Raw genomic sequence first — 26,978 nt, forward strand, 5'->3', positions numbered from 1 at the left:
CCCTCCCCCGCCCCCTCTTGATCTGCTGGCCAGTCCCCTGCCCCTTGCAGAGGTCTGAGTGGGAGAAGGGAGACAGGAAAGGACAGACCCGGCTGGAAAGCTGAGGCTACTGGGCCACAGCGTGAAGCGGCCTCTCAGGGTTTGAGAAACTAGTCAAGACGTGTGTTCCCTGCACAGAACACACTGCCTGGGACTGGGTGGTGGATGCAGTGACTGAATCTGGGTCCTTCAGTGCTTGGGAGAATCGAGGGCAGATGGGAGAAAATGCCCACCAATCCCAAGTTCCAGACCTTGGGTTTCTCGACCCTCTTCCTGTCTTGGGAGGTGAGAAGCAGCGAATGGGTGACACAGGCTGCCTGCCCAGTAGCACCTTGTCCTTGACACTAAGTTTGTCTGGAAAGGGCAGAGCCTTAGTGACAGCTGGGGAGGGAAGAAAGCAGGGAGATCTGAGCCACCGGGGTGGAGCTTTGGGAGGAGGCAAGGCAAGCAGGAGTGGGAGGTTCCCAAGTCAGAAGGTGAGCAGGCGAGGTCTGGGAGAGGGCGGGAGGATGGTGGGGTCAGCGGGGCGGTTGGGCGGTAGGTGGGAAGAGTCGGGGGGTTAGAACCAGGAGTCTGGAGGGTTGGAGAGGGGACCCGGCTGGGCATCAGCTGGAGGAGCCCAACATCAGTGGGAACGGTCCGGGTCCCGTTGGGAAGGGCACTGAGAGGTTCTGGAAGCACGTGGGAGTAGCATCAAGGGGTCAGCGGGCCGGGGCGTGGTCAGCAGGAAGGGGTTGGTCAGCGAGGGCTGACGAGTTAGAGGGCAGGGGTGGTGGGCCGGGCCCGGGGACCCTGACCACAAGCTCCATGGGCTCCCGAGCCTTGTTTCGATAAGCCCGGCGGATGGTGTCCACTGCTCGCTGGTGTGTCACCTGCTCCAGGCTCTCTCCATCCACTGCCACCAGCTCGAAGCCAGCCTAGGATGGGAGTGGGAGAATCACAGCCCTCCCTCCTCGGGTCACCCCCTACTCCAGCATCTGACTTCTCACCTCCACCAGCTGGGACACTCCTCCCCGTCTGGATGGAGAAGATGGACAATGGGACTTCTGTGCCTGGAGCTACTGGGGGCTGGGTGGGGCCAGACAATGGCCCTTTGTCCCTTGGGGCAAGGGGTGGAACAGGACGGGCCGCCCTCAGGCCCAGGCTAGCGCGAGGGGACAGATTCTTCCCTGGGCTTGCTCATTCCACAGGCCTGACCCCTCCTCCCACGACCTGGCCTGAACATGCCCGGCCAGCAGATGCGCATGTACCAGCCGCCCCCGCCGGAATTAACTCCGGGCTGAGGGAGGGGACCTGGGTGCACTTCACCCACCTGCAGGGCCCCACTGAGGAAGGCGGCGCCCCCAGGGAAGATCTTTTCTATCTTCACCATGGGCTGCACCTTGGACTCGATGCCCCCCGAGATGCTGATGCCTGGTGAGAGTGAGAAACAGGGTGAGAGTGCACCACACCCCTAAATGCAGGAGGTCCCAGGATAGACCCAGGACCCAGTCACCAAGTCTGGGGCCCCCAACTTTTTCCAAATCCCAATTCTGTCACTAGTCAATCCTCAACTTGCTCCAAATTCCTCTGGATCCCAAAGCCCGCAAATCTAGACCCCACCCCCAACCATACTCTAATACCCAGGTTCTTTTCCTAGGCTTAGTTCGCCTAGAGGCATCCCAGCATCAAGCCCACCAGCCTTATCCAAACCCCACAGCCCCCGCCAGGCCCAGCCCCCCTCAGACTCACCCAAGGACTGTTTCATCTTGGACAGCGTGACTGTCCTCAACTCCCCACGAGGGGCCTTTGTGGCTGCTTGCTGGGCTGTCCTGCCGGTTCCATTCTCAGAGGGGCCTTGACTGCCCCCTGCCTTGGCTGCCTGCCCATCCAGAGGTTGTGGCAGAGGGGGCCTGGCCTTCCGAGGCTTGTGGTAGCGCCCGTTGGCTGTGCCGGGGTTGGGGATAGGCGCCGGGGACGGGGAGCGCCTGCGTCCAGGGGACTTGCCTCGGCCCCGGCTGCGGCTGCGGCTGCGGCTGCGGCCCTGGGCCCGGTCCTGGCCCTGGCCCTGGCCCTGGCCCTGGCTCTGGAGAGGGTCTTCTCGAGACAGGGGTTCTGTCAGCAGCCAGTTAGGCCTCGGGGGCCGGGGAGCAACGGGAGGTGGCTGGGGAGGGGGTGTGCAGGTGGTTCGGCGTGAGGCAAAGGCGTCTACTGGCACGTCCTGGAGAGGGGGTATCCCTTTATGAGGGCGGCAGGGGGCAGAGGCATCCAGAGAGACCTGGAGGTCCCCCAGCCGCTCCCTCAGCTCCCCGTCATCTTCCTCCTCAGGGAAGCCATTCGCAGGCAGCAGGTAGAAGCCTCCACGGCTGTCTGGGGAAGAGGGCCAAGGTCAGGCCGCCCTCTCCTCACTAGCCCAGACCACCTTGCCAGACCCCAGTCCTTGCCTTTGTCCCTGTAGGGCCTGGGAAACCCAGGCCCGGGTTGCTCAGGCCTGTAGGGGCACTGCCCATGTTCCACTGCAATAGTAGTTTAACACTTTCTGTTGTAAGAGTATCATGTTAATGTATCTAAGAAAAAATATGACTCACACACCAAGCTCATGATTTCTTGGAGATTATTGCAGAGAATGAGAAGACTGGATTTGAAAAGGGAGTGGGTTTGAAACCGATCATTAGGTAAATAATGGCGGCGGCAGCTGTGACAGGAAGGGTTCTGACAGATGAGGGCTTCCCTTCAGGGCACCGCACACCCCTCTGAACCACAGCACCGCAGTCCCTGCCGCAGGGACCAGAGAGGGCCTGCTCTCCCCGCCAGTGCTCCCATGGGTGTGTCCCCTCCCCGGGCTCTGAGACTCTGACTGACCAGGCACAGGGGTGACGAGGTGACGCTTGGGTGGTGTGTCCTGCCGAGCTGGCCGCAGGGCTGGAGGCCGTACTGGTTGGAGAGAAGAGGTCAGCAGCAGGGCCCTGCTGCCGGGCTCCCTGATGGGCACAGCTGAGAGGGCTCTGCCCCCTTTCCAGTGGGATATGCCTCCCACACCCCAACCTGGGGTTCAGGACCCACAAGCCCCGCCCCCCAGCTGCTGACCTGCCCGGCTCTTGAGGGCCTCAAAAGCCTCCAGCTCCACAGGCATCACCATGCTGTCGAAGCGGCCCAGGTCCGTGGGGGCCACCACACTCCTGGGGGAGGACCAGATGGGGGTGGGCAAGGGCTCAGTGCTGGAGTTGCCTGGGGGCTTCAGCCCTGAGAAGGTTGGGGGCGGTATCAGGGGCACCCTTCCTACCCGAGCCCCTTCCTACTCCCCCCTCCCACCTGATGTCCCGCAGCAGCAGCAGCTTTGCGGGCTTGTCCAGAATGGCCAGCAGGGGCCTCACCAGGTCCTCCACTCCGCCCTCATGCACGTACTGCGGAGAGAGGCACCACGGGTCAGGTAGCGGCAGAGGCTCCCAGAGCTGGGCGGGGGAACGCCTGGGTATGCCGCCACCCCCACGTTTAGGAAAGGCTCTCCCGGTCCCCAAGCTGTCCACAGGATGTCTTATCTTGGTAACTAGGTGGCAGCCTGCAACAAGAATAACAGACTTGTGACAGCAAGGACAGCTTTGGGACAGGCACTTTTCCAAGCCTTTTACACACGTCTCTCTTTTAGTAACCGCCCCGAGAGATGACATTATTTATTACCGGTTTGCAGATGAAGAAACTGAGGCTCAGAGAAAAGGACTTTGCCAAGGCCACACAGATAAGGGAGTACGAAGAGGGGCTGAAACCTGAGAGGTTTGGCTCTCGCCTACTCTGCACCGGAAAAGGATGTGCAGGGAGTGGACTCTCCTCCCCACCCCCACCTTCCAAGCTGAAGGAAGGAATTTGAGCCAAAAACTAGTCTGTGGGCCTGGCTGGGCCAACATTTGTCTGTACACAGACCTACAAATTAGGCTTTGTTCAGGGCTGGGATGGGGACCTTGGAGAAGAGGTGGCCCCACAGAAAGCCTCTCCAGTCGGTACTCAGGGTGGTGGAGGCTCTTCTGCCTGGCACTGCCAGGATGCCTGCCACCAGGCACACGCCACCTACGCAGACAAATTGGCAAACTGAACACTGAGAGCCACCATAGTGGACAGTATACCGCCCCCTGGTGGTGAAAGGGAGACTTGTCCTGATTCAGGGACACAAACACAGAGCATCCTGTAGGGGCATAGACACAGAGAAAGAGCATGCCCTGGTGGTCAGAGTGAGGCAGTAAAAAAATATCTGGAAATAAATAAAAGATAAACTTATGTGTGTGGCCCTAAACCACACACAAAGTTACAGGGATTCACACATACACATATCGACAATTTGCCCCCGGAGAGTCATATATGTGCACGTACTTCAAGTTCACAAACCTGCATTCAGCACCCACTAAATGCCAGGCTGTGTACTGGAGGGTGACAGTGGGGACACAATAATGAAGACTCTGTTCCAGATCTTCAGGAACTCAGTCTAGTGGGAACGAGGGGCAGAATGAGCCATGTGCCCCAGTTGACTACAAACCACTGACAGAGGGAGTCTCAGAGGAGGGTGGGGAGATCAGGGTAGGCTTCATGGAAGTGGTGGCATTTACATTGACTCTTTTTTTTATATATACACTGACTCTTAAGGATAAATTCAGGGATCCGTGAAAGCTGGAGAAAGGGCTCTGAGGGTGATGTGGAATAACTGGTAGATAGAAGTTCAACTTGACCAGAGGTTACACAAAGGGCCTCCATGTAGGCGGCGCAGGTTGTGATGACAGTGTGAGTAGCGTCCCTGAAGGAAGCTGTGCAGCTCCCAGCCTGTGTAAACCGATGCGGTGGTCCCGGGGAAGATGACGGTGTGGTGATGTGGTGACTGTGGGAAAGCTGAGGTTAGCGGGTTGGGGGTCAGACCAGGGAGGGCCTTGGGTGTGGGAGTAAGGGACTTGCACTCCATTCTGTCAAAGAGGTTACAAGGAGGTTGGGGAGTGTGAAGCGATCAGAGAGGTGGTTTGTAATGCCTGGCCTGGTGGCTGGGGTGCGGTGGCTAAGAAGAGGACGGAAAAGGGCTCGGGGCCACACATCAGAATCAGTAGGGGAGCTTCACTCATCTTTTGGGCCACCCCTGACGGTCTGATCTCTTGGTGTGGGTAGGGCTTGGGTCAGGTTTGGGTGGTATTCCGAGCTGCCCAGGTGGTGTGGGGACATATTGAGAGGCGTAGCTTGGGTGGGGTAGGAGGAGCTGAGGGCAAGGGCAAAAGAGCCAATAAAGAAACAGACACAGAGCCCCACCTAGTGGCTACAGCCCAGAGTTGCAGGCTTACAGAGGCTGGTACACACTACCCCACTGAGTGCTGTGAGCTGATCACCACACTGACTCTAACCCAAAGGCCCTTAGCTGCCCCCAACATGCACTCCGTCACAGGGGCCCTTCTGTAAACCAGGCCTTGGAAAAGGGATGCATGCATTACCACGTCTCAGTCTCCAGGTGACACATACATGCCTTAGCTAGACACAAGCACATTCACACACAGATACATACAGTTAAGTTGACACAAAGCCAGGGAGCCCACAGACAGACAAATGCTCACATCACACAGACATACAACGCAGCCCCACCCTGACCAAGGCGAGGGAGTGGGGCATCCGCAAACCGTTTTCTGACTCTCAGAGCGCCCTTGCACACAGGCTCACGTGGAACCCATTCCAGAAACCTGGAGTTTTTTGAGACAGTGGGAAGCCCTAGGTACTGGAGAAGGCCTTCCCATACTCCTGGAGGGGGTGACCTGTGCCTCCTGTGGTCTCCCCAACATTCAGGCTACAAAGGCTTCCTTAAACCTAACCTCTCCTCCTCCCAGGGCCCTCTGGTCTGTCTGAAGCAGAAGGGAACAGAGAACAACAGTGCAGGTGTTGGGAAGGTTTGGGCTGAGTGTGTGAGTGTGTGTGCTCCAGGAGCACAAGGGATTGTTTACTTGTGCCAGGCCTGTTGGCTGCCCCAGGAGCACAAGGAGGCATGGGGATGGGCTGGGGTTTAAAGGAGAAGGGAGCAGGTGACTGCAGGGACTCAAGCCCCCAACTCATCATCTGATTGACTCCTTTTCTCCTCAGCTTAAATGCCACCTCCTCAGGGAGGCCCTCCAAGACCACATTTGATTTGTGCCTCTTGGATTATTTTCCCAGGTTCTTTTCATTCATAGCACTTCATGTGATTTCTCACTGTGGTTGTTTAGGTTCTGGTTATTATCTGACTCCCCTTCTCAGTTGTGAGCTCAGTGTGTATGTGCCAATGTGTATGTGTGACAGGGGTGGCTTCTGCTTTTAGTGACCACTGGCCTTAGAGTGTTGAACCCAGATACTGGCCAGCAGGCAACAGTCGGAATGAATGAGGGTCTGGGTGAGCGAGTGACCATGTGCTGGGGCTGGGTGCAGGCTGGAGGCTCACCCGGGAGCAGTGGCGGGTGATGGCCAGCACCTCGTCGTCAGTCAGCAGCCGCCGGGCCAGGTCCTGAATTAGGGGCCGTCGGCTCTCCCAGGCCTGCACCTGCTCATCCACATTGGGCAGCTGGCTGGAGGGGCTCCCAGACCTGGCAGAGAGCAGGGCCCGGCCCCTCTCCCGGTCTGCAGGGCGGGAGCAAAGGGATACAATGAAGGAGCCTGGAGCCACCAGGAGAGGGGGTAGGGGCTTCCCTAAAGGGGGATCAGACTCCAGGACAGGCTGGCTGAGAGGCCCAGGAACGCCTGACGGAGTTCGGGCCAAGCCCAGGTGCTCCCCACCGTGGTCTCCCGTACTGATCTGCCCACCAGTGGAACTCACCCCCGGCCCCTCCACCCCCCAACACAGACCCCTATACAGTCTATTCCTTGAGGGAGTCCTGGCCTCGGGATCCCTGGGTCCCCCAACATACACTGTCATGCTAGTCTGGTCCCCATTGACGTTCTCACACTGGTTCTTTCATCTCCCCCAGATCTGTCTTTGGGAGTCAAGCTCCTCAGTCCCCAAACATATACCCCAGTATCTGCCTACAACCGCATCTTTACCAGTCCGGTTCTTTTACCCGCCCCCAGCATGCACCGCTGCATCTGCCAGATTCCCCATGCTCGGTCTCAGCTGAGTTCAGCCCAGTGCCCCTGAGCTGCCCCCAGCATGCACCCCGTCAGCAGCTCTGCTGTAAACCAGGCCTCGGTAAAGAGATGCACGAATTACCGCGTCTCAGCCTCCAGGTGATAAACTTCTGCACAGGTCCCACTCCCCCTGCTGAGAAGAAGAAGGCTCAGCAGCAGGCCCTGGCCCCAACCTGAGAATGGGGTCGGGTGTTTCGGGCTGGCTGGACCACTGGCTGGGGTGCAGAGTTCAGGCTGGAAGGAGTGAGATGAGGAGGTAGGAGGCCAGGCTGTGCTCGGGCTAAAGGGCTTCATTTATGGGCAGTGGCGAGCCAGCGAGGGATCTGGATCAAGAGAGGGTGCAGTCTGGGCTCTGCTTGTAGAGATTCATTTGGAAGCAGATGCATGGAGACGAGAACCCTAGGGACAGTTTGGGGGAGCACCTACCTTCAGCGGACAAAGAGAAAAAAGAGCCTTTGAGGGAGAGAGAGGGGTGGCCAGAGAGACGGGAGGAGAAGCAGGAGAGAGCAGGGCCCCGGGGGCTGTGGAGAGAGAGATAGGTTGAGGAAGGGAAGCCGGCCTGCCCTTATTTGAAGGGATTGTCTCTCACAGGGGACTGTCACCTCGAGACCCCAGGGAGGGGGAGGGCCCAGTTCCTCATCCTCTGGTTGATTTTGCCTACCCAACATCCACTCTCCCTTCTGGAGCAGCACCTCGAGTTCACCCAGGGACCCCCATTCTCAGTGCACATGCCCCAGGGCCGGCACCTACCCTGGCTGGTTGATTAAAGACTTTCTCCCTCCTACATCCCAGTGATTTGCTGGACATGTGGTCCCAGCCGGGCCAATGAGAGCCTGAGACTTCAGCAGGGACTAGTTAAGGAGAAGCTCTCTTTACCTTGTGTTGCCAAGCAACAGTGGCCATCTTAGCTCAAGTGGGCAAAGCCTGCATGATGCTGAAGCCAACCCAGGGAAAGGGAACCAAGAGACGAGGGGGCAGATGTCTGATGAGATTGTTTAAATCTTTAGATCCAGCTTAAATCAGCAGCTGAGCCAAGAAGTGCTTTTCAAAGCTTGTTTGGGCTGAGTTTCTGACACAGGCAACCCCAAGAGTCAACTCGCCTAATCTTGGTCCAGCCTCTGACCCTCACCTGGGAGAGGTGAGGCCCGGTGTGCGGGCGCTGAGGAAGCCCCTGGCCTGGGTGAAGCCTGCCACGGCCCTTCTGCCTGGGCCCTGATCTAGAAATGACCTTGGTCAAGGATGGTTCTAGAACAGGGGAGGGCTTGTGAATTCTGGCCAAGGGAGATGAAGCCAAATATTCTAGGAAAAGAGTGTCCTTCCCTCTCCTCAGCACCAGGAGCGCAGGGATCAGACCCACTTCCTGCTGTGCTGGGACTCTATCAGCGCTCCGTCCTGTACAATGGGTGGGCAAGGCAGTGTTACAATGGCCGCTACATTTTCCGGGCACCTGATGTGTGGCAGACAACGCCCTAAGTGATGAACACATACTCATTCACTTATTCCTCACTATTCATAAAGATACAGGTGTTGTTACTCCAATTTCACTCATGGGGAAACTGAGGCTCACAGGGTGGGGCGGTCACTCACAGCTAGTGCGAGGCAGTGTGGGGCTGGACGCCAAAGTGGACTTGGCCTCCGACCTCCCTGCCTGCCTAACCCAGCCCTTACCTTTCTCCACGTCCAGGCGGGGGCGGGTCTTGGCCGGGCTCCCCCGCTCCAGCGTCCAGGCCTCTCTACGCCCGTCCCCTGCCAGCTGCCCATGCCGCCCTCCCTTGAAGAAGAGGTTCATCAGTGTCTTGGAGCGCTGCAGGGCCCCCTTCTCCCCAGAAGACCCCGACTTCTCCTTCTTCCGCTGCTTCTTCTCCTCTGCAGACACGAGGAAGCACCCGGGGGGCTGGAGGGGTGGGCAGAAGGGAAGGACCAGGGGAGGGGTGTGGGGAGGGGCAGAAAGAAGGGAGAATAGGGGGCAGACAGGATCTGCAGCTGTGTGGGGAGGCAGGGGTGGGGGTGGGGTGCGGGTCCTCCTCCAACTTTTCACCCCCCTTCACCCCATAGCTGCAGCTATGGAGAAATAAATGGGGACTGGGGTGGGGTGTGGACAGATCTGGGCACTCCAAGCTGGGGAGAGCTTGGCTGAGGCTCTCTTGGGGCCCAGAGCTAACTGGACCTGGGCTGGGACTGAGAGTGGATTCCAGGCCTGGGACTAATGTGAAAAGCGCACCAGGGCAGGGTCTGAGTGTGTTCTGGGGCTGAGGCTGGGTCAAGGCCTGGGGCAAAGGGAAGTTTGGGACCCAGGACAGGGCCTAAGGGCGGTGTTGCACCCAGGGCTTCGGAGAGAACAGCAGCCACCCATCTCCCACGTACCCCACAAGGTCAGGTGGCTCTGGGAGCGCGTGATGGGGGGCCGGGGTCGGCTGAGGGCCAACAGCAGGGCAGTCTTGGGGGATTCCGAGAGAGCAGAGTCAAGGCGGCGGGCGGTTGAGGGTCCATCGGAGCGGATGGCCGTGTCCCTGAGGATGACCGTGGGCCGCACGCTGCACCAGGTCTCCACGCGGCCCCCCACGTCGGGGTCTGTCTGCATGGCTGTGTCTGCCCGCCCCCAGCCAGGCCCACGGCTGCCGGGCTCCTCTGGCCCCAGGCAGACGTCCATGCGGTCAGAGGGCAGGGAGCCGGAGCCCTCCGCGGAGCTGTAGGGGGCGCTGGAGGCGTATGAGGAGACGCTGGAGCTGCTCTCAGAGGCCTGGGACAGCTGCTGCAGCACCCCGTTACTCACTGTGGGCAGGGAGAAGGCAGGGATGCCTCGGGGGTCTGGCCGGGTTGCTTCAGGGCCCTGCCAGGCTTGCAGACCATCCCTGGGCTTGGGGGTTTGGGGAGCATCCAGCAGCAGCCAAGGTTGGAAGCATGGGATCTGGGGACCCAGCTGCCTAGCATCCTGCCAGCAGGATGAGACCTTGGAGAAGTCACTTCTCTACCTACCCCCTTGGGACTCCAGACCCCAGGCAAGCACTCCTCAGAGGAGAGCCCAGGCCCGGTCCGGGCAGTGTGCAATCTCAGTAAGGCCTTGGTGCCCCTGCCCATTTATTCTTCAACCTTGGGGGGCCTGAGCCACTTACGTCGATCCAGCCAACAGTACTCAGAAACCATCTCCTTGTAGGCAGGGTACCGGCCGGTCTCCTGGGGGTGGGCATGGTGAGCAGAGGAGGGCATGAAAGTGGGTCGGGAGGGAGAGTGAGAATGGGGAGTGATGTCACGAGAGTGCATTCTCAGCCCTCCCACTCTCCTTCATCACGCTCTAGCCACCCTGGCCACTTTATTTCCGAATGTGTGAAGTTCCTCTGTGCCTCAGGGCCTTTGCACTTGCTGTTCCCTCTGATCGGGTTCTCTTCCTTCAGCTCCTCTGTGGCTAACTCCTTCTCCCTCCTCAGGTGTGTCACCTCCTTAGACAGGCCTGCTCTGACACCCCCACCCCGGCTACAAGGGTCTACCTAAATGACCCCATCCCATCTCATTGTTAATTTCCTGATAGCATTTGTCACAATCTGCAGGTGTCTAGTTTATTGGTCTGTCTGCCCCCAGTAGCAGAGACCTTGTCTTGTTCACTGTTGTAACCTCAGTCCCTGGCATAGTGGCTGGCCACCATATAGGAGGTACTTAAAAATGTTGAATGAATGGATGAATGAATGAATGAATGAAGGGCAGAGTGGGAGTAAGGAGGAGGCTTTGGGATCATTTGAGAAGGACAGGCAGAAACGGAACGTGGGAGAGGTGGGAAACAGAGGCGGTGGGGGGCAGCGGGGGAGGGGGCACCGACTGGGGAAGCGGGTGAGAGGCTGGGAGGAGGGAGGAGGGTTGGTTAGGATGAGGCACTGGGGAGAGCGGGCAGCACACCCCTCGGCAGCTGGAGTGAGAAGGACCTGATCCCCGGCAAGTGTGAGGCCCCCATCAATAATGGATCCAGCCGCCTCCCCTGCAACCTGATCTCTGGCCCCAGCCCAGCTCCTCTTGCCCTGTACCCTGAGGATGCCCACCACTGGGTCCCGCCCAAGGCCACAGCCTCCACCTGCCCTTCTGACAGGGACACGTGTTCCTTTTACTCCTAGGCCTCACCACTCACGTGAGGGGGCACTGCCCCAGACACCTGAGGGCAGGCCTGGAACCAGGCCCTGCTACTGGCTGGGTCCCCGGTCACTCTTCCTCTCTGAGCCTCAGTTTCTTCTGCAAAATGAGAACGATGCCTGCCCTACCTCTCACGTGTCTGTGACAAAGTCAAACTGCGGAACATGGGGCGTATGTAAGTACTGGAATGCTCTAGGAAGCCCTTCTTACGGTCTGGCCTCCCCCTGCCTCCCACGGTCCTGCCCACCTTGATGGTCAGCATGATGTGCGTCTGGCCCTTCAGCACCTCCACAGCCTGGCTGTGGCTGATGTCGTCGAACCGGACACCGTTGGCCGCCAGGACCTGGTCTCCCACCTTGATGCCGTTCTCCTCGGCCAGCCCACCGTGGTCCACTCTGCGGTCAGACGGACCGCAGTCTGGTGGGGGCCCTGGCCTACCCTCCCTCACACCGTGGATACCCCAGTCAAACTCCTTGGCCGTCCTCTTGGTGACCCCTGCCCCCCTCGGCAGATCCCACCCTTGACTCAGGCCCTCATTTGAACGTGTAGTTGGCCGGGCCTCACTTGCTCACCTGCCCCCAGGTCCCAGCCCAGGCCCCAGCCCAGGCCCCATCGAAGCCCCATTCCCTACCCTACCCACTTCTCTCCCTGCCCAGGCCTCACTTGGACACGTAGATGCCCAGGCCAAACTCCTTGCCCCCGCGGATGTTGAAGCCCAGGCAGAAGTCGTCAGAGGTCGTGTAGAGGTGAACGATGCGCCGCACGCCATCCTCTGAGCTGCTCTCGGACGGCGTGGAACTGCACTTCTCCACCACCAGCCGCCGATTCACCACATCCACCCTGGGCAGCAGCAGGGGGCCCTCAGCCTGGGCCCCATCTGCCACCACCCGCCTCCCTCCTCCCCGCAGCCCCGAGACTGCATGGGAAAGGGGGGCTGCCTTTGGGGGACTTCCCAGGCCTAAGATCTTCAGTGGGACACAGATTAATCAAATCTGGGAAATCACCTACTCTCCTCGTTTTATTGAGCAGCTACCACAGGCCAGACCCATGTCAAACCCTCACAGGTCCACGAGGAAGAGGTGCTGTTACTGTGTTAAACTCTCAGCTGCAGCAGCCGCAGCACAGGGGCAGGGCCTCCGGGGGCTGGGAGAGCAGAGCTGTGGGGAGCAGGGCTGGGGGAGAGGCATGGCCGTTTCTCCTCTCAAGGTTGGCCCTTAGGATCCCTGTGTTCCCAGCCCTAGGAGTCGGGAGCAGCAGAAGCCGCGCTAGCCAGGCCCACGCAGAGCCCTGCGCCCTCAACCTCTCCTGCTGTGGCTGTGGGTGGGGGCGCCGGGGCAGGTGGGGTGGGTGGGGCAGGCCTTCTCACCACGTGGTCTTCTCCTTGGAGAACTTGATGCCCGGCACGCGGCCCATGCGCCTCACCATCATGTGCAGGCGGCTGCTGCCGGTCAGGACCTTCACGGCGCTGCCCATGGTGGTGCTCTCCAGGCTCAGCCCGTTCACCTCTGTGATCTTGTCCCCCACACACAGGCCAGCGCGCTCTGCACCAGGGGACAGGGGTGGCTGGCATGGGCCACTCGGGAGAAGTCCTCCACTGTGAGGCCGAGCCCCCATCAGACCAGGCTCCCTGGGGTAAAACTTCTTCCCCGAGATTGGGGATCCCCAGGTAGGGTCTGAGTGCCCCATGCTAGACTAGGGACCTGTCCAGGAGCCTGCCCTGCCCTGGGAGAGGGCCCGTCTCCCCATCAGATCAGGCCGTCCAAAGCTAAGGGCTCTTCCTCCCGTCCCTGAGAGAACAGTGCCTCCGCACCCCACCGAGGTGAGGCCACATACGCCCCCCAGGACCTCACCTGTTGGGGCCCCGCTCACCTGCACTGCTGCCCGCTTCCACCTTGCTGACGAAGATGCCCAGGCCGTGCTCAGAGCCGCCCCGCACACTGAAGCCCAGCCTCCCCGCTGGGCTCTTCTCCACCCGGACTGCGTGGATGATGTCGCTCTCGTCACTGTTGGCTGTGGGGGTGGGGACACAGGCATGACCCTCATGCCTATTCTGGGCACAGGGGATCCCTATGTTCCCCAGCTTGGGCCCGAAAGAGTGGGGTAGCTGAGCACAGGCACCCAGGGACCTACATGGGGGAGGGCAGCCAATTTCTGAGTTTCCCGTGGGTGATTCTGAGACTACAGGCTAGCCTCAAAGCAGACAGGACCGGGCTCCGTGTGGGAAGACGCTGTTCTCTTTCCTTCATAATGTGTGTGTGTGTGTGTGGTGCTTCATAAGCTTCCCATGCCCATTGGCCTGGGATAAGCCGAATACCTGAAAATGCTGGTGCTCTGAGGACAAGATGGATAGAAAAGAGGTCCAGGAACCTATTCCATGGGGCACAGTTGAGGGAGTCTGCGCTCCTCAGCGGAAATGAGTGCGTTAGCTCTATCTTCACACAGCCGAAGAGCTGGCCTGTGGAAGCTATCAGATGCGTTTGACTATGCAACCCAGAGGGCGGAACGAAGCCCATGCAGTGGAGTTAGATGGGGACCCACTGAGCAAGGGAAAACTTGCGAAAACTTCCATCTCAGACAATGGGATGAGTTTCCCAGGAGGGAGAGTGAGTTCCTCGCTTTTGGAGGCATGCAAGCTGACCCTCGGTAAATCCCCGTCTGGGAGGTTGTGGAAGGACCTCTGAGGCCTTTCTGTCTCTTAAACTCGGTGATCGATCACGGAGGTAAGGGCTCTGAGAGCTGCCTGACTGTGTGAAGAAGGAAAGCTCAAACCACACGCTGTCGCAGCGGGTGCCCGGAGCCCAGAATGGTGCTCCCCATCCATGCTGGAGAGAGCCTGAGGAGGAGGGTCCCTGGGTGCTGGAGTTGTTGGGAAGGCTCGGAGGACGAAGGTGGGTAGAATTTGGATGGGGGAGGGAAGGCACTGATGAAGGGATGGAGCGAGGCAAGACTCAGGTGGGTCCTTGGGGAGACCTTTTGGTTGGAGAAAAGTGGTAAGACTTCCTTCTCTCTCTGTCTCTCTGTCTCTCTGTCTACACACATACATGCACACACACACACCCCTCTGTTTGATCTGAGTGGGAAACCAGGTTACAGTGCATGCCCGGGAAAGCTCAGGAAGAAATCCCCACGGGCGGGCAGCCGCGGCAGGGGTGGCGCACAGCAGAGATGTGGGGATCCTGGGGCTTCCTTGCTGACTCTCCGCACAGGTTTTGGGACCTTTACATCTGGCCAAGGAGCCTTTTGCTCTGCCATTCATCAACCCCCTTACTCCTCAGTCCATCCCTGGGGTGTCGGCCAGGGGGACGCCAGATTTGGGGATTTGAGCCTAAGAGCTTAGGGCATCTGAGGTGGGAACCTTCTCTCCCTCCACTGTCCTAGCCCCAGTCACCAAGCTCTCCTTCCAGGCCCGCTGCAGCCTCCTCCCTTTCCCCCTACTTCTGCTCTTGCCCCCTCTAATCCGTTCTCTGCATGGTGGCCAAGGTCAACTTTTCTAATAGATTGCGTCTTTCCCTTGGTTAAAATTTTCAATGCCTGCCCCTGCTTCTAGAAGGAATCCCACACCCCTCCCTTGCTTAGCGCTCTCCCCTCGCCTCTGGCCTCCTTCCCTGGCCTCCCCGGCTTTGGCCACACCGACCTCCTTCCTTCCTGTTTCTCTCCGGGCCAAACCTTTAGGTGTCCCCTCTGAGATATTCCTGCCCAGACCTTTGAAGCCAGCTCCCGTGCCTCAGGCCCTGCTGACTCAGACACCACCGCCACCTTCTCCAGAAACTGGAGTCCCCTACCTAAGGAAGTCCCTCCCTCCTCTGGGAAAGTCTGTTCCAGTGATTCTCAAGACACGCTCCCCCCCCCCCCCCCCCCCCCCCCCCCCCCCCCCCCCCCCCCCCGCCCAGCAGCACCAGCAGCACCAGCAGCAGCGCCTGGGAACTTGTGAAAGATGCAAATTCTCAGCCTTCACCTCACACTCACAGGATTGGAAGCTCTGGGTGTAGGACCCAACAATTGTCTTTTAACAAGCCCCTCAGCCCCAGCAATTCCAAAGGTTGAGAAATGCTATCATACCATCTGGATTAGTGCCTTCAAGATTCTTACCTCCTTTCTCATCATTTGTAGACTATTATTCATCTTCTGTCTCCTTTCACTAACTGTTAGCTCAGCCCCGGTAGGGACTTCATAGTCCTTCTCCACCAACATGCCCCCGGTGTGCTGCTCAGCACCTGGTACTCGCTAAGCAGTTTTTGAATAAATGAAAGAATAAATGGATGGATGAATGGATAAATGAGTGAGCTAGCAGAGTGAGGTGAAAGGGCTGGCCTGGATTGAAGATAATGCAATTTCTCTGGGATCTGCTGTGTCTGAGCAGCTGGTGGCACTTCATGGGGGTGATGTGACTGGCAGTGTTCCCCTTCCCTCTGTGTCTCCCTTATCAGTTACTCTAGGCCCCTGAGTGGCCCAGTGAATACCATGGGGGAGGGGTTCTAGGCTGCGGTGAGTCAGGAGGTATGTGTGCTCAGGCAGAGGGGAAGATTCTGAGTTCAGAGGCTCCCAGCTCAGAGAGACTTAGGGCCAGCAGGTCAGAGCAAAGCCCGTGGACATGGCGTGTCCGGTGTGTATGTGGTGTGTGCGAGAGGTACAGCACAACTGGCAGTACCTCTTTAATATAATAGGACTTACAAGGGCAGGGCTGCAGTGCTCCCCTCCCCCCTCCATGCCTGCAGCTCCTCTGGGGACTCCTGCTCCATGACCAGAATGACAGTGGTGACCCTCAACAGTGCCCTGCTGCTCACCCTGTGTGGATGATGGGGGCGAGTTGCTGGACCACTAGTTCAAGCCTGATCTCTGAGCAACGTGCTCCACCCCCGCCCCAGGGATGCCCAGCTGGGTCAGAGGGAGGAGCAGGGTCTGCAGAGTCCCGTCTGGGGCTCAGCCAAGGCACTCTGCAGGCCGAGAGACAGGAGGGGAGCTGGAGATGTTTATCTGGTCCTGTCCACAGAAAGCGCAGGCGCTGGGGCTCCACACTCCCCTGCTGCCATTCAAGGTCCTGCTTTGCTCATCTGCTCTCCGCTGCCTCACACCTGTCACTGCAGCCAGGCCGTCTCTTAAGTGCCTGCCCATTGTGCTCCACGCTTTCCACTTCCATCCTTTGTCTGTGATACCTCCGCTCCATCAGCAGCTGCTCTCACTGGTGTCTCCAAGCCCTGCTGCCCTGTACATTTCTGAAAGTGAAGATTGAGCCCTATTTCCCTCTAGATTCCCTGCAGGATCTAACTGGGGCTGGTACAGAGTCCGTGTGCAATGAAATGGCGTTAAGCATCTACACAAGTTTCACTCTCCCATCCTTCCAGGCCCCGGCCTGGGGCGCCCTCCCTGACCCTCCCCACTCTTCTAAACATCTGCTACCTTATCTCCATTTCCTTCCTTTCGCATGTGAAGCCTTTCATTCTGCCTGCCCGTGTGGGCACTGGCTCCACACAGCTCAACACAGAGCTGGCCACGCAGTGGGCTGGTTGATGGAGGATGCCCGCTGTCCTGCACATGCCCCAGGGCACACACAAAGGGGTTCGGACAAAGGTGGAGCCCATGAAATGGAGGGGCCAGTACCCTGCCTCACTGGGGGGTCCGCATACCACACACACACACACACACACACACACACACACTGCTGTTCCCTGTCGCCAGGCCCTAATGCCCACCTCTGACCTCGCTACAATCTTGGAGCCCTGAAGGACTGGCCTGAAGGAGAACAAAAGTAGATGAGGAAGAGCGTGGGTTGCCAGAAGCCCCTCATCTTTAAGACCCGCATCTCTGGAGTCTCCCCACCCATAGGGGGCTCTTCCTCTTTCTACTCAGCGAGGTTGTCCTCTCCCCCCACCCTCTGTTACGGTGGCGGCGGCTGGGCCCCGCCCCCACCTTCGATGGGGGAGTTGATGAGGATGACACGGCCCATGGGCGACGAGGCTCGGATTCCGCGGGGGGGCCCATTCAGCAGCCGCTGTTGCTTCCTCAGCAGGTATCGCGTTGCGGAGCCTGAGTCGCTGCCCAGGTGGCCTCGGGAGGAGAGGGAGCTCAGAGAGCCGGAGCTTAGGTCTCCAAAGCCCAGTGGGTCGAAACCCACTGAAAAACCTCGCGCCATTGCGGCCAGACTAGAGGGCCAGAAGGAACCTGCTAGCCCTTGAGAGGAGGGCCCTGCGTGCTATGGGCACCATGAGACTTCTGGGCACAACTGGGGGGTCCCAGTGGACGGGAGCCCCCACCTCCGCTGCCTCTCTGGAGTGTGCACTCGAGGCCTGTGCAAGAAGAGGGGGGTGCATGAGGGGGGTGTGAATGCTGCCTCCCAGAATTTCCACTCCTTCCCCTGGTTTGAGCATCCTGCTCTCTCATGTCTTGGACCCCTCTCTCTCCCACCCCTGGCAAGAGAACCGTCCAGTCCAGGCACCATCAGGGACTTTTGGAGCCATTCATACAAGGCGGGTGGGAAGCTCTCCTTCACCCCTCATTCTTGCTCTCAGCTGAGTCATCGACTCGGTCCCCAGCCCTCAGTAGAGGCTGAGCGAGTGGAGGAGGTAGGATTAATGCAGACCCTGGGCTTCAGGCTGTGTGAGAGAAACTGGGGCCAGGACAGTTCACTGCACACCCCTCCAGCGCATGGGGACAGGGGACCAGTGGTTGATGCTCAGGCCTCAGGGATAGGGCTTCAGGACCTGGGACAGCTGCAGCCGAGGACTGCAGATTCCCTGGACCCCAGATGCCTCCCCACCCCAGATCCCTCCTCCGTCCCCTCTCTTCTCCCGTCTAGGGGGGTTGCCTGAACCTTTCCCAGGCTTGCAGCAGGACCTGCTGGCGAGAACCCCACAACATCCCGCGCAAACCCGGGGTCAAGTCCCCCAGAACAGATCTCAGCACCCCACCCCCGGCTCGGTCCTCCCGGCACCCCCACCTCTAGGTCTCGGCCCCCAGCTCCCCTCACCTGCTCGTGAGTGCGGCGGCCGCGGGCTCGCCCGCCCGCAGGCGCGAGCGAATGCAGCACCAGGGGACCCCGCCCACGCCTCGCAGAGGCTCCAGGAGCAGGGCTGGCCTAAGCGGCCCCGCACTCCTATTGGCTGAGGGAGCCGCCAATCACTCCCTTCTGCCACCTTTCTCAGACACCCGGGATAGCCGTTTGTCACCTGGGCTGGGGCCTGTGGGTTCTAACCTCTCCAGTCCGAGTTCTAATGCCTTTCCCGAGGGCGAATTTGGGGCGTGGGCTTTGGCTCGCCCTCCTCCCACTACGGGTTCAGCACCGGGGAGCCCAGAACTTTGTCTTCTCCAGGTCAAGCCAGCTACTAAGGCTCGTGGAATTGCCACCCCTTCGCGGTCACCCCCGAAGCCTTAGTGAGGGAATGTCACCTGGGCAGAGCGGGGCGTGAGCCTGCATTGGGCAGGAGTGGACTGGAGCCTGGGCGTGCAGCAGACCTGCTCGGTACTGTGGCTGGGTGGGTGGGCGGGGGGGAGGTGCATGTGCGTGAATGTGTGTGTTTGAGCTCTGCCTTCTTCACATGCATCCTCCGTTTATGTCAGCAAGTGTCTCTCTGGCCACCCATTTATAGAAAGGCCACAGAGACCGGCAGCTTGTTCCAGGACACTAGGGGGAGGAAGCATCTTTCTGACCCACTTGCTTGATGCAGACAGAACCTTGTGACTTCTGCCGCTTCACGTTCCAGAGCTAAGGTCTGTGGTGCAGGCGTAGGGGTTGGGCACATAAGGAAACTGGGGACTCAGTGAAGCTAGCGTTTACAGAGGGGAATAAGGACGGGGCTGGGGAGAAGGAAAGGACGGGGGACATAGATGGGGCACAGGCGCGAGCGGAACGGGACTGTAAAGGGGTGTGAAAGCCAAGGTGCTTCGAGGAAGGAGCTGGAAGGAGCTTGTGGGAAGTGGGGTAGGAGCCCACGGGTGCCACGTAGGCTGAAGTCACTGCCAAGGCAACCGACAAGTAAACAGGTCGGGAGGTAACCCGAGTCCCTCCAGGCGCACCATCAGAGGATGGCCTCTCCACGTCGCCCGCCTGCTCCCTTCCAAGTCTTCGCCCTGGACACTTAGAGCTCTTGCTGCCTCGGCCGGAGGAGCCTCCGGAGGCCAGCCAGGGTATTACAAGCACCCATGGCTCCTCCCCAACTCTCTCTGAGGGAGGACAGGGCCAGAACCGATCCCCGAGCCCGGATTGGCTCAGGAAGGTCTCGTTGGGCGGAATCCCAGGCCCGGGCTGGGGGCGTCGCCTCAAATGACACCCACCGCCCTCGGGTTCTGCCAATCCCTGGGCACGCCGAGCGGACGCGCCGGGGAAGTCCCCCCTCCTGATGGTTAGCGTCACGCCTGACGTTACACGTGATGGGTGGGGAGGAGGGGGCGTCGGCGGAGAGTGAGGCGGGTCTGAGAGCTGCAGAGGCCAGGCGCGCAGGAAAGTGTGAGTGCTCGGGCACGGGTCCTGGGGTCAGACGAGTAGGGGGTTGAAGACTGGGAATAGAAGAGGAAGACCAGCTGCTGTCTCCGTCCTGTCCGGATTCAGTATATTCGTCTTTACCTGGGACAGGAAGAGAGGTTTTTGGGGAGAAATCTCAGGGTGGGGCTCTGTGTGGTCACACATTCAGCTGTCTGCAACTGATGGATGCAGCCTGCAGGTGTGTGTGTGTGTGTGTGTGTGTGTGTGCATGCAAGTAATGGGCTTTGTGGGACCGTGCATGCAGGGTGTGTCCACCCTCTTTGTATGGCGAGTATGCTGGTGTTTTGTGTGTGGGTATGTGAGTGTGTGAGAGAGAGGGGAGGGTGTGTCCGTGAGGGAGGAAGTGTGGTGGAAGAGGATTAGTCATTCTGTAGGATTTTGCCCAATGCAGCCAGATGGCTGTTTCAGGCTTTCTTCTCTGTGCTGGGTGGAGGGGCACTTACACAATCCCACCCCTTTCTGGAGACAGGCTGCTCTGGGGAGAGGCGGATGGCTGTCTGTACCGGCCCTGCCCAGCTGAGGAACGAGGAGAGCCTTGGGCCATTTAGTGTGGGTTGGAAACACTTGCGGCACACAGCTGGCATCAGAGTCCCCGGCTGAGATCTGAGGATAGACATGCCCGGGGATGGCCAATGAGCTCCTGCTCTGCTCAGCTCAGGTGTGGTGGTGTGGGATGGCTTGTGTCACCTCCAAAACAGCCTTGGGAACTTGTATCCAGGTCTCAGGGCAGCTGGGGCCTGACGCGACATGAACACAAATGTGGAGTGCATATAACATGCATTTTTGTGCACACAGAGCGCAAGAGTAGCTGCATGGGATTGGTTGCTGCTCACACATCAATCACTCACATGTAAATTCTCACCCATGAAAATGTGCACCGGGCCCAAGCACAAGATCTGTTTTCCTGGGTCTGTCCCCGCCCACCTCCACCCCCAGCCTCCTCCAGTGGTGGCAGGTCCCTGGGCCAGGACGTTGCCTAGAAAACAGCTCCTCCCCCCACTGCTGCTTACCTACCTGGAGTCACCTTGAGCTAGAAGGGATTGGTGACAGGCCCAGGGACCAGAGCAGGGAGGGCTACCAAGTGGAGCCTTTGGACCCCTTCCTTGAAGTCCTCTGACCCTGGTCCCCACCCCGCAGAAAATGGGGGAGTTGCCCTTAGACATCAACATCCAGGAACCTCGCTGGGATCAAAGCACGTTTCTTGGCAGAGCCCGGCACTTCTTCACTGTTACTGACCCCCGAAATCTGCTGCTCTCTGGGGCACAGCTGGAAGCTTCCCGGAACATCGTGCAGAACTACAGGTGATCCTGCCTCCCCACCTCCCCCTGTACCCCAGGATCTCATTCCCTGCCGGTAATGCAGTATCTTTCGTGCCTGTCTCTGCAAGCATGAGAGTGGCCCCGTCCCACCCCTCACTCCCTGGTCCTGTGTGTTAGAATCACAGAAGCTATGGCACAGAGCTTCAACCTAAAAGGTTATAGGGGGTTTGGATTGGAGACATGGCCTTGATATTTATGCCTCACAAACTACCTACAGGGACCTGTCCCCCTGGGGGCCACCCTCTGCAAGGACAGAGGGGCCCAAACTTGAGTACAGTGGAGGTAGGAGGCCATCTGCTTTGTCTCCAGGAAGGGAAACCTTTGCAGTACCCCTAGCCATTTTTGACCCATTGGAAACCACCAGCATTGGGACATAAACACAAGCGTGCCCTTCTTTGTGTGGCTAGAAGGGAAACAGAAATAGGAACTCCCCCCCCCCCCAGAAGATTTGATTGTCTCAGAGACTAGGAGCTCCTTTATTCCGAGATTGGGGACCATGATGCCTGGTCCTCTGCCCAGACTTTTCCTGAGCCAGATGGGCAGGTTGGGAGGGCGTACCTGCCCCCTAGCATGCCTGCCTATTTCCTGCCAACCTCTGCAGGGCGGGGGTGGTGACTCCAGGGCTCACTGAAGACCAGCTGTGGAGGGCCAAGTATGTGTACGACTCCGCCTTCCATCCGGACACGGGGGAGAAGGTGGTCCTGATCGGCCGCATGTCAGCCCAGGTGCCCATGAACATGACCATCACCGGCTGCATGCTCACCTTCTACAGGCAGGTCCTGTTCTGTGTGTTCCCTCCCTGACTGCTCTGTCCAAGCTAGAGTGCACCTTGGTGACTAGGTGCTTCCTCTCTGGGCCGACGTGGGCAGAAATGGGTGGGTGGGTGAGAGCTTGTGTTCGAATCCCTTCCATTCCTGAGAACTCAGCCCTGGGGGTCCTCCAACCCCAGAGACAGTAGCTGTGCTTGTGTAAGGGGGAGGGTTACTCAGGGGTCACCAGAGCAGGATTTAGAGTCATCAGCTGGCTCCCTCTGAAGGTTTGGGAATAACCTTTAGGGTTTCATTATTGGGGTCCAAGGACAAGGGACACTGTGGAGGGGACAAAAGTAAATGTCTTTGTACCCTCAGGAAGACCCCGACCGTGGTGTTCTGGCAGTGGGTGAATCAGTCCTTCAACGCCGTTGTTAACTACTCCAACCGCAGCGGCGATGCTCCCATTACCGTGGGGTGAGGACGCGTCTTCTCTCTGCCCCACATTGCTCTCCTGTCTGACGCTGTTCACCAAGGGCCGTGTAGCCAGTGGCTCCGGGCCCTCCTCTCAGCCTGCCTCCCTCCCCACTTTCCTGGCCTAAGGGCGTGGGGTCCTCTTGTGCATGCTTTGGGGGGGTGCTACTGTTTCAAGGGGAGGGGCTGGGGCTTCCAGACAAATCTGCACTGGAGCACGGGAGGTGTTTCTCTGCAGTGAGGCCACCCTCCCGTGCCTCACGTGCTGGACTGTTCACCTCCCCCCTTGTGTGCTGGCTTTCCCACCACAGGCAGCTGGGAACAGCTTACGTGAGTGCCACCACCGGGGCTGTGGCCACGGCCCTGGGACTCAAATCCCTCACCAAGGTAAATGCCGCCCCCATTCCACGGATGGCCAGTCATCCTTTATCTGCCTCCTTCCCCATCACCCCTCTGCACCAACCTACAGCCTTTATATATCTCTTCCCAGAGTTCCTCACCACCCCATGGCCCTCAGGGCCACTAAATGACATCTTTCCTCCCCCAGCACCTGCCCCCTCTGGTCGGCAGATTTGTGCCCTTTGCAGCTGTGGCAGCCGCAAACTGCATCAACATCCCTCTGATGAGGCAGAGGTGAGTGGCCCCGACTCCTGGCTTGCATGTGCCCGGCGTACACTCGGAGTGTGAGCTGCTGGGCCCAGTCCCAGTCTGATGCTGGGATCTGGGTGAGAGAACTGGCCTTTCAACCTAGGATGTCTGAGACCCCAGGGAGCAGCTGCCCATGAGGGCGGGATTTAGGGCCTGTGATCTGACCCCGATCCCCTTCCTTCTCAGGGAGCTGCAGGTGGGCATCCCTGTGACTGACGAGGCAGGTCAGAGGCTTGGCCACTCGGTGACCGCTGCCAAGCAGGGAATCTTCCAGGTGGTGATATCAAGAATCTGCATGGCGATCCCTGCCATGGGTGAGGCAGGGTGGCTGGGCAGGGCACGGGAGGCTCTGAGGCAAAGGGGGTTTGGGGACTCTGGAGGTGGTGGAACGAACTCTGCAGGGGGATCCTCCTTCCTTAGCGTCCCAACTGTCACTCTATTTACTCTCTCCCTGCCTGCCCTGCTCTCCCCACAGCCATTCCCCCCGTGATCATGGACACTTTGGAGAAGAAAGACTTCCTGAAGGTAGGTTACTCTCACCTCTCCTGTCCTGGAAGTAGCAGGGACTGGGAACAGAGGTGACCAGCCCCTGACCGCCTCTCTGGCCTGACCTGAGTCCAAGACTTGCCACCTGTTTGCCCCACCCCTGTGCTGCCACCTCCGCCTTCATTCAATCAGGAAGAATGAATTGGGCTGCAGTGAAGGGACACTGAGGGAACAGGAGGAGATGACAAGGGAAGGGAGGGAACTGGTGTCACTCAGAGCCTCTGACACACACCAGGGATGGACTGTCGCAGTCATGCTTGCTGTCACACTCATGCCGTCACCTGTTAACAGCAGTGAGACACACATACGCGTGCACACACGGACAGGACAGGGAGCAAGGCCCAGGAGTGTATGCTGTGGTGCATTCCCTGGGCCATTTATTCACAAATGTTTATTGAACACCGACTGTGCACATCTGAGTGACAGAACAGGGTCCCTGTGGCTGGAGCAACCCGAGAAGGGTGTGCAGAGTGGGAGATGGGCTGGAAAGGGACACATTCATGTCATTGAGGTGGGAGGAAGTGGACGGTCAGTGGAGGCTTCCTGAAGAAAGCGGCTCCAGGAAGAAGTACTAGAAGAGAAAGAGGGGCAGGGGGTGCCAGGGATCCCGTTCTGAGAGGCCAGAATGGGTAAGAGGACACTGGGGAGGGTGTCGGCAAACAGGCCTGGCTGGCGCAGAAGGTGGTGATTTAAAGGTATGGACCCGTTATGGGTTGGGGAGAAAGAAAAGGGCCATGTACCAGGGGCTGGAAGGTAGGCCTGATGGGATAAAGCCATGGTGGGTGACAGGGGCTGGGGGTGGGTGGGCAGGGGATGCACACCATGCCCTTGTCTCTGTCTCCCTACAGCGCCGCCCCTGGCTGGGGGCACCCCTGCAAGTGGGACTGGTGGGCTTCTGGTAAGTGTGCGGGGAGCTAGGGTGTGTGGGAGTGCCCTTTCCGTGGTGGACATGGTGGGCACTTATTGCTTTTAAGATTATATATATATAATTTATTCATACATTGAGAAGGTAGTGGTCTTGGACACCCATAGATCTTACTGTGTGTTTGAGGGGTTGACCCCTCTTGTCCTTGAAGGTCAAGGGTCTAGTTGAAGGCGTTCCGGTCTTCACCTGTGAGGGGAAACTACGGCAGTGTACCTTTGGGTACCGTCCAGAATTTCATGCACACTGAATTCCCGATTCTCTCTCGCTGGCTGTGGAACTCTGGGTCACGGCTCTGGAGGTTCTTTCCTCAGCCCAAACCTAATGTCAGTGTTGGCTTTAATCAGTCTCCACCCCTAGGGGCAGTGTCCAGAAATGGGGTGGGGTGCAGGGAGGGAACACCCTGAGGCCACAGCTTCACAAACCTCTCCAACACTCTTCTCCCCAGCCTGGTATTCGCCACCCCCCTGTGCTGTGCCCTGTTCCCACAGAGAAGGTAAGTGTGGCCCCTTGGGCCCGACTGCGGGCTCTGGACAGGTTTCCATATCTCTGGAACCAGCCGACCTTAGCGTCCTCCAGTGTGTTCCAGGAAGCGGCCTGGCAGGCATTCACCTTATTCTGGGGGTGGGGGGGGGGGGGGGGACAGTGATCTGGGCCTTTGCTCTTAGATGGAGAGTCTTCAGCTTGGGAAGAGGAGGATGGTGACCCCTTAGCCCGAGGGAGGTTGGCTTCAGGGGCCACTCAGCCTGCCTGTGTTTTGTTGCAGCTCCATACACGTGAGCAGGCTGGAGCCAGAGCTGCGAGCTCAGATCCATCAGCAGAACCCCAGCACTGAAGTGGTTTACTACAACAAGGGGCTCTGAGGGGGAGTCAGCCCCGGCCCCTCCCTCACCCCCTTGGGCTGCCAAGTTAGTGGAGCCCTGCCGTCCTGCCACTTTCTTTCTGCCTGGTGTTGGGCAGCGGGCTTGGTGGGGAGCAGCCATTGAGACCAGCAATCCACTAGGCAGGGGGAGATACCCCCATAAGCCTTTTCCTCTCCCCTTTGATTCCAAAGAGAAGGGTCACATAATCCCTCTCTCCTGTGCTATTGTTTTCATATATGCATATGTGATATGTGTATGTGTGTGTGTACATGCCATCCTGGAAGCTAGGAGCAGATATGCTGTCCTGGAATGTCCTGATATCTGGCTTCTCCTCTTGGCTTCCTGCCACCTGCCAGCCAGCCCAGGCTGTGGGACTTAGTTCCACTGGCCAAGTCGTTTCTGACGGCACCTCACCCCTTCTGGATGTAGAAGCCTGGGATCTCAGGACAGACCGAAGGACACTCGCAAACCAAACTGGGCTGAATCCGTCATATTTCTGCTTCCTGGCTCCCAAAACTGATACAGGAGCTGGGCTGGCAGAGAAAGACACGCCAGGCTAAAGGAGGCATCCCCCACATCCTGGAATAGGTTACTTTGTCTCTGCTTCTCTACTAGAACAAAGGAATGTCAGTATTCTGTACGGCTCTTGCAGTCTTCCCATCCAGCCCTCCACGGTAGTGTGGGTGTCTTCAGGCACAATGCTGGGAGTCTTGGTCCACTCTGACATGATAACCTCAAATCTAAACCTACAACCCCAACCCTCTCTCTCAACCCAAAAGCCGCAAAGGCAGAGAAGCATTCCATCCTCTTTCAGAGCTCCCCTTCTTAGGGAGGGGCACCGCTGTGGGAGCAGAGCTTCCACTCCACAGGTGTCTGAAAGGGTGGGACTAGTACACTCTCGAGGGCAACTGCGGCCCTGAGTGTACAGTCTTAAGACAGGGAATTTTGTGTCCCTTTGACCCTTCTTAGACATTCAGCAGGACCCCTACTTTAGCTCCCCTGCTTTCTTGAGGCTTGGCCCTGCTCCCGCCCCCACCCGCACCCCCAAGAGGAGGCGAGGCTAGGCGTCAATGGCTGGTCCAGACGGGAGGCGGGCTTTGGGATGGAGTGTGTGCTGGTAAACTAAGAGTACACAGTCGGACCCTGACTCCAACTCCCACGACCTCGGGCTGAAGCACTGGGGAGCAGGTCCCAGCAGGATCCCCCACGAGCACTTTCCTGCTCCCCCAACCAACTGCCACCAGTAATTAAAGCTATGATGCCATTGTTAATAAACTGAAAACCTGTCTACTTCTTGATCTTCACTTGATTCCAGGTCTTGAGTGCCCAGGAAGAGCCTCCTGCCTGGGGCCTTTCCTTCTTTCTCTATCGAGTCCAGGTGTTAGTCTCTTCCTTCCCCTCCTGTAGGGAGCCTCAGCCCCCAGCAGAGGGCGCTCTGAGATTAGAAAACCAGTCCATCAGCTGCATGAGTACTAAGAGGACAGGGAATACAGGTAGGTAAATGCCTCCACCTTGTATGGTCTCAGCAGATGGAGTCCTGGCTTCATTTTCTTCTTCACTAGGGGTGCTGATTCACACACTTACACACCTACCCAGGCTCTGGGCTTCTTGGTTCCCTTCAAGACTTTGGCATGGGATGGTAGCACCGGGTCCCCAGGGAGGACCCTGCGTAGGGGAAGGTTAGAGAGCTAAGGACTGCCCATTATCATCAGAGAAAAGTTGTTAGTGCATGAACACACC

General features: G+C 58.6%; 2 protein-coding genes across 8 annotated transcripts; one reads left to right on the forward strand and one right to left on the reverse strand.

Annotated features, from left to right (window-relative positions):
- Nucleotides 1–46: 46 nt before the first annotated feature.
- On the reverse strand, nucleotides 47–18,295 carry PDZD7 (PDZ domain containing 7). Of its 2 annotated transcripts, XM_036027166.1 has the most exons (17): nucleotides 18,206–18,295; nucleotides 17,149–17,525; nucleotides 13,111–13,251; nucleotides 12,608–12,782; nucleotides 11,905–12,081; nucleotides 11,489–11,636; nucleotides 10,239–10,299; nucleotides 9,490–9,897; nucleotides 8,794–8,991; nucleotides 7,208–7,258; nucleotides 6,446–6,621; nucleotides 3,331–3,422; nucleotides 3,106–3,197; nucleotides 2,881–2,952; nucleotides 1,771–2,388; nucleotides 1,352–1,452; nucleotides 47–956 (listed from the first exon to the last, which is right to left on the reverse strand). In XM_036027166.1, exons 2-17 carry the CDS (start codon nucleotides 17,369–17,371, stop codon nucleotides 741–743), a joined length of 2,949 nt encoding a protein of 982 aa, XP_035883059.1. In that variant the 5' UTR covers nucleotides 17,372–17,525; nucleotides 18,206–18,295; the 3' UTR covers nucleotides 47–740. The 2 variants fall into 2 exon arrangements, with proteins under 2 accessions (XP_035883059.1, XP_035883060.1); XM_036027167.1 differs by lacking the exons at nucleotides 47–956; nucleotides 1,352–1,452 and having other exon boundaries at nucleotides 2,202–2,384; nucleotides 18,206–18,292.
- An 81-nt stretch (nucleotides 18,296–18,376) lies between these two features.
- On the forward strand, nucleotides 18,377–26,528 carry SFXN3 (sideroflexin 3). Of its 6 annotated transcripts, XR_004903472.1 has the most exons (13): nucleotides 18,436–18,697; nucleotides 18,825–18,945; nucleotides 20,855–21,018; nucleotides 21,638–21,808; nucleotides 22,164–22,262; nucleotides 22,571–22,646; nucleotides 22,807–22,892; nucleotides 23,094–23,221; nucleotides 23,383–23,432; nucleotides 24,302–24,351; nucleotides 24,824–24,871; nucleotides 25,142–25,499; nucleotides 25,533–26,528. XR_004903472.1 is itself a non-coding variant. In XM_036027175.1 (12 exons), the coding sequence occupies exons 3-12, from the start codon at nucleotides 20,858–20,860 to the stop codon at nucleotides 25,236–25,238; spliced, it is 966 nt and encodes a 321-aa protein (XP_035883068.1). In that variant the 5' UTR covers nucleotides 18,436–18,697; nucleotides 18,825–18,945; nucleotides 20,855–20,857; the 3' UTR covers nucleotides 25,239–26,528. The 6 variants fall into 6 exon arrangements, 5 of the variants coding, with proteins under 5 accessions (XP_028369290.1, XP_035883068.1, XP_035883070.1 ...); XM_036027175.1 differs by having other exon boundaries at nucleotides 25,142–26,528; XM_028513489.2 differs by lacking the exon at nucleotides 18,825–18,945 and having other exon boundaries at nucleotides 18,377–18,697; nucleotides 25,142–26,528.
- The last annotated feature ends 450 nt before the right edge of the window (nucleotides 26,529–26,978 follow it).

This window comes from Phyllostomus discolor, chromosome 5 (assembly GCF_004126475.2).
Source record: "Phyllostomus discolor isolate MPI-MPIP mPhyDis1 chromosome 5, mPhyDis1.pri.v3, whole genome shotgun sequence".
NCBI lineage: Eukaryota > Metazoa > Chordata > Mammalia > Chiroptera > Phyllostomidae > Phyllostomus > Phyllostomus discolor.